We start from the raw sequence: 6,000 nt of genomic DNA, 5'->3' as shown, positions 1-6,000 counted from the left end.
TGATTATTAATATAAGCTTTACCCACAACAAGAATGAAAGATATACTTCCTGCTCGAGGATAGGACAATGCCAACAGCAGTTGAAAACTCCCCACAGCTTGGACAATTACTGAACACAACAGATACTGAGGTCCAAAAGAAAAAGCAATACCTGAGAAGCCAATCGGTGCTCACTATGCAGTTAACAGCCTATAGAACTGCATAGAGTTGGACGATTAAAAAAACAAAATATGTGCTTACACATCACATCTTGATACAAATAATATTTGCTAACATTCACCGTACATTCCACTTAGTTTTTTGTGATTATCTGTGAAACATGACATTGTCATGTTGCCAAAAGCAAATGTTCTGCATCAAAAAAATAACAGCAAGAACCAACCTATTTCTGTAATTGTAACTCGCTAAACAATGTAGTGTCACCATGCCCCTTGATGTCATGTAAATGCGGCTACTCATACAGCTTCATATCATAACTTCATTTTGCATGGCAACATTTGTACGATTTGAAACCCCTACTCTTGTCATCAGCACACAGGAGAAGGTACTTGTTCCATGAATTAAAGGCATATCAACCTTATTATTACATCCTGTCCATGCACCACTAGGCCAAGTAGTAAGTTTTTTTTTTTTTGCAGCCAGCACAAAATGAAGAACCTCAGTGAGCCGCTTTTTTGTCAACTGTGTAATCCATTTATTTCCCTGGGGGAAAATCAGTGTTACTTCTTCCTCCAAGTTTACTTCCAACACACACACAGTATGTGCAGCCCTTGAGTAGCATATTCACAGAGACGCATAAAAAAAATTTGACCCCACGCATGTACTTCAAGGTGCTGGACTTTATGAATCACCTTCATCATCCCCATATATGACCCTCATATAGCTTTCGATGATTGTTACAGAGAGTGAAGGTAAGCCAAGGTGACCATGAGGCATTGTATCAACCTTCACAAATGGCCAGCCAAGTGCTTGTGCAGCGTCACACTCATCTAGACCATCTCCAATTACACAAAACTTCACTCTTGGGTTGTCAAAACGCTGCCTTATCCATGTGAAGCATTGAAGCTTCCCAACCTCTGTGGAGCTGTACACTGCACCATCAACAGATCACATAACAGAGAAAAATTTGTGGTTTGTATTAAAGCAGATTGTGCCATCCATTAGCAGCCTACTAAGCTACTACAATCTAACTCCTCTAAACATAGATATTTTCTTCACACTGAAGCATGATTTCATAGGCAAGTGGTTGTAATTATACACTTGAATGCGTACAAGAAAATCAGAATGATTAGAGTGGCATTTACTGGTCTTGGCTGAACTGTGACCATTTACCCAAGAAAGAATCCCTCTGTTAGTAAAAAAGAAAACACAGCTGCTGAAAAGAAATTACAGCTCTCTAGGGAGGCCACACTGGGGCTGTAGTGCCAAACAATTTCACCCAGCACTAGAGTGCTCACCATCCTCTGTGAGAAAGAAAAAATAGAGCACTGTGAAGTGATAAATTTGTATTGAATGAAAATATGCACTATACTGTCAATACATCATGAAAGATGTTATGTACAATGATAGAAACCTAAAGGCTGGGTACCCCAATTGATGGAGAGGTTTGAGAACCAGTGAGAGAAGTGATTGGAAAGGACGGAGAGACAGGTGAAGGGCATCCAAGTCTGCTGCTTGGGCACGTAAAGAAATGAGCTCCCATCAGAGATCCCTTGGAGGACCTCAGGGGTTGCACCTTGCAGAGGGTGAGGGTGATTGGTTTTCACACACGAGTGACACATCGACCCTCCACCAGCCAAGGTGGCCAGAGAGGGACTATGGCGGGTATGGATGTGGGAGGGCGAGTCTCCAGTGGGACTTGGGAGAGTGGACATGGCAGGACCCAGAGGACAGAGAGGAGTCAACTGGTACCCCCTTCTCTGCTTACACTGCACGGCTGGGCCGCACGATCCAGATGTCGAAGGTGGAGGACACTCCAGCCGCAACAACACATTGGCAGTCCCAAGGCCTCCCACCGCATTTTCTCACAGATTTCTGAAAGCGGCTGTGTGACAGCTTTCGGCCGCGGAAGATCACTCTTTTCATGTGGCAGCTGGCACATAAGAGCTCAGCAGTTGGCACTTGGGGGCAGACCAGCATTATGTCAAGGTGTGGCCATCCCCAGGGGTCTCAACATCACTGTATTTGGAATTGCCCAAAGGCCCAACAAGTTTGGCAGAGGATCATACGCATTTTCACTATGGATCAAGCTCCCGCCCATATTGTTATGTGGAGCACTATTGCTTGGGCCACTGAGTCCGAGATCATCATGCCGTATGAGGAGAAAGGTGGGGGACTAGCCCTTCAGGTCTCTCACCTTCGTACTTCCACTATGCCAGTTTCAGCTCTGCCTACTGATTATTGGACCCCATGTTGTTGCCAGCAACGGAAGATTTGTAGTAGTATAGCCACGTGGCATATATGGAGAGCTCGATGTAACGAAGCCATTGAAGACACCCTCACCCCGCCAGCAGAGTCTATCCGGAGCATCTGGCTTGATATCGTTCATACCCTCCGTGGTCAGTGGGGGCAGCTTCAGGGCGGTTCAGACCACATGAGGAAGCGTCAGTAGGCCTTTCCACACAATCTCGCGGCTTGGTCCCTTTCTTACAGATAGTGCTGGCGAGCCCACTTGGCATTACAGACCACCTGTGTGGTTATTTTTCCCTCCCCCCACTGTATGAGATAGCCTTCTCCTCCTCGAGCGGCCAGCCAAGGAGAAGTGCATTCTCCCTTTTGTTCATCTTTACTGGTGTTTCTCCGTTGGGGAAGGGTTTGTACTTGGCCATTTTGGATGTTTTCTTGGTAACTAATAGGAGGATCTTTTTCGCAGAATCTTGCTGTTTCCGCCCTCTCTGTGTCACACCACCGTCTCAACCGCCTCCGCCCAAACAAGTGGGCCCCATGATAGGGTGCCGGGGGGGCTGAGCTGAGCCGCCACCTCAGCCGGATGGGGACTGGGCTGGCTGAGCTGCCCGCCTCCCAGGTGGCGCTAGCCTTAGCACACCCTTGCCAAGCCAAGCCCCATTTTCACCCCCCAGTGGCACATTTTCCGCCCACCATCCTCTTGCTCGCTTTTTCTTTCCACCGTGCACCCTTGACGTCATGCTCGCACCTCTCGCTTGCGCACCTGCACTGTTGCTGCCTTCCGTCACTTGCTCGCAGATCTCCCCTGCCCTTCTTCGTAGCCACGTATTGCCTGCTCATTCTCTTCACCATCAACCACCCTCCTGTTCCTGTTGCTGTTTGTTGCTTGCCATCTCCACCAACAGTCCTAAAAATTTGGGGCTTTTCTGATCTTTTCATTCTTGCATCAAAATTTAAGCCCGCACTACCCTACAAATTAGGAGTTTTGTAAAATTTCATCTTCTGAGCTCAAAATGAAGGGATCGGCATGTTCAATTTTTGGGGCTTTTCCAAAAATTTGCATCTTGTGGCAACATTGATGCTTCTTGCATCAATGGGAGTCATCCCCATGGGGTACGAGGCGACAGTACCGCCTTGTGGCACCCCAACAGCACCCGGCATCGACATGGCAGCACCATGCTTTGCCTTCCACTCCACTCGGCTTCTCCAGTGCAATGTTTGCCTCCCCCATGTACTCCATCGAATATCTACATGTTGACGCTCCAAGTGACGGTGTCGTGGAAGAAACGATGCAAGGACAACGCTTCTTCCATCACGGGGGGATTCTTCCCCAGTTCCGTATTTTAGCTGCTTCTCTTTCATTTTTGTCATGGGTTCTCTGCCCCTGGATGTCCCCCAAAACGAGATGTCATAATCTCTGTGTGTATTTTTCTGCCTTAATGATATCAAAAGGCTTCGTGTTTCCATTATCCTAGTTAGGAGCGAGGGGGGTGAATAAAGTGTTGCCCTTGCTACCTCGGTTGCATTATGTGATTGGAGGTCTATCATGAGACGGGAGGTGTGCATGATGAGTCCATTTTGACACAGCATGTGATGGGGTTAGAGTGTAGTATCTTTCTTTTGCGTTCGGGTCTCACCACCTTCACTCTAAAGGAGGGTTCGTTGGGGTTTCGGAGCTCATGTGTGTAGTCACGTATGTGTACCCACATGTGTTCGTATGTGTAATACCCCCAAAGGTTTAAATGTATGTGTGTAACATTATTCATGTATATGTGTGTGTGAACAAAAAAAAAAAAAAAAGAAGTGTGTGTGAACACCTGCCTAGGTGTGAGCACCCCTTATATCTGGATAAGATAAGTGTGCAATGTGTCCCGTGTTTATTTGTGAGTCAAAAGATAAGGTTGTAAACCTACAAAGAGGCATTATACTTGGTGATTATCAATTAATCAAATATTGTTCAATCGTGCAAATCCTCTCTCACTAAGAGCTTTTGTTTCTCTCTCTCTCTCTCTCTCTCTCTCTCTCTCTCTCTCTCCCCCCTTTGCATCCATGGACACCTTCAATCCCCCTTAGCCCTAGGCTCTGTACTGTGCTTCTCTGATCCTTCACTTGTTTTGTTGTGCCACTTGTGGTGTGGGGGAAAATGATGTGTGGACCTGGGTGAGCTCTGATTCTACTTCGTGAAGGCGTTGCTCAAGAGTGGAGACTTGAGCTTGGAGACCCCGAATCGTATCCTCGACCTGTTGAGTGCAATCCCTCTGGTGGTGGGTATCATGGGCTAGCTGGAAGTAGTAGTCTATAAGATAGGTGGAGTAAATGCGAAGATCAGTAGAGAGATTATCCAAACCTCGAACTATGCGGAGAGCTCAATGAGGATAAGGCAAGGACGCCCTCTCTGGAGGATCATGGAACTGCAAGTAAGGTACATCTCCCACAGAAATATCTCGAGCACTATAAGAAAAGGGAGAGTCGGGAAGCTCAATGTGCTCTATATTACCACCTCAATCAGCGCGGAAGGTGACCTCATGTGGTTAACCCAAAGCAGGTATGGGAAGAGAGGGATCCGCGAAAGTGATGGTCGAAGCAGCGGCAGGAAGTGTGGAGACCACCATAGTAGTAGGAGGGATAGTTGGGAGGGATCCGAATGACGACCAACTTCCCACATGTACTGGCAGGGAAGTGAGGTTACCATGGCCGGGGGGCGAGGTAGGAAAGGGGGCAAAACTTGTTGGTGAGGATAGGGATGAGGTGGGGAGGGTAGAGACCACTTGAAGCGAGGATGGTGATGCCGTGCCAACAGAGACCCTTGGGGTGGAGTAGAATGGAAGGGGGGCGGAGGGGCTAACTGAGGGGTTGACCAAGGGGGTGCCAAGGGTGGCAAAAGGGGTGGTGCGGTCGATGGCGGTGGGACAAGGCTGGGGAGTCCTGTTGCATCTGAGGTCTTATGAGGGACACCAGGGGAGAAGAATGGTGAAGTTGGCGGGGTGGCAACGTGGAGGGAAGTGTAGTGGGGGTCTGTTGCAAGAGGTAGGTGAGGAAGCGTTTTTTTTTTTTGGGAGAGTTAAGTAGAGGCGCTAGAAGGGTACACCTTAATCTTGGAGTCATTACCAAGGAAAGGAGTGGCTGTCCAACGTGCGGAGTTGCACAACACTTTGAGGAAGGATCCGGTGGACCAGAAATGATTTTTCTCAAGCTGGAATGAGCTTCTTTGCCCGTTTCAGATAGCAAGCTTGGTACACCAAGACCAACTGACCCTCCTAAAACTGGGGCTTCCGGGATGGCGATCACACCACACCTTCCGTCTGTTTTGTTCAACCTCCACAACCTAGGTGGCCAATGCCTGGGTTTCATCTAAAATAGTCAGCCGGAGCGCAGTGGCATGGTGTGAAACATCATCATGGTGGCCGCATCCTATCTAATGCGAACCATTGTTAAATTCGAAGGGCAAGAATACTTCTAGGCCGTGAACCAATTGAAATGGGATGTGCCTTGTTGTGGCTTTGAAGGCGGTGCAGTAAGCCCACAATGTGCCTAGGAGTGCCTCGGACCAGTGACGTGGGTATTACACATCTTTCGAAGTAAGTGGCAAAGCAC

The 6,000-nt window shown here is 48.0% G+C and overlaps 1 protein-coding gene across 1 annotated transcript in view; it reads right to left on the bottom strand.

Annotated features, from left to right (window-relative positions):
• Positions 1 to 213: 213 nt before the first annotated feature.
• Positions 214 to 6,000, bottom strand: part of EYA (eyes absent-like protein) — a 74,071-nt gene continuing 68,284 nt past the window's right edge. Inside the window, exon 5 of the mRNA XM_086777365.1 lies at positions 214 to 1,091. Coding sequence (XP_086633491.1) covers positions 841 to 1,091 — 251 coding nt within the window. The 3' untranslated portion in view covers positions 214 to 840. The remainder of the gene's footprint in view (positions 1,092 to 6,000) is intronic.

Source organism: Cibotium barometz, chromosome 38 (assembly GCF_041138505.1).
Source record: "Cibotium barometz isolate CiBa-2024 chromosome 38, ASM4113850v1, whole genome shotgun sequence".
NCBI classification, from domain to species: domain Eukaryota; kingdom Viridiplantae; phylum Streptophyta; class Polypodiopsida; order Cyatheales; family Cibotiaceae; genus Cibotium; species Cibotium barometz.
Note: the sequence above shows the minus strand (reverse complement) of the source record. Positions and strands in the feature narration are given on the sequence as shown.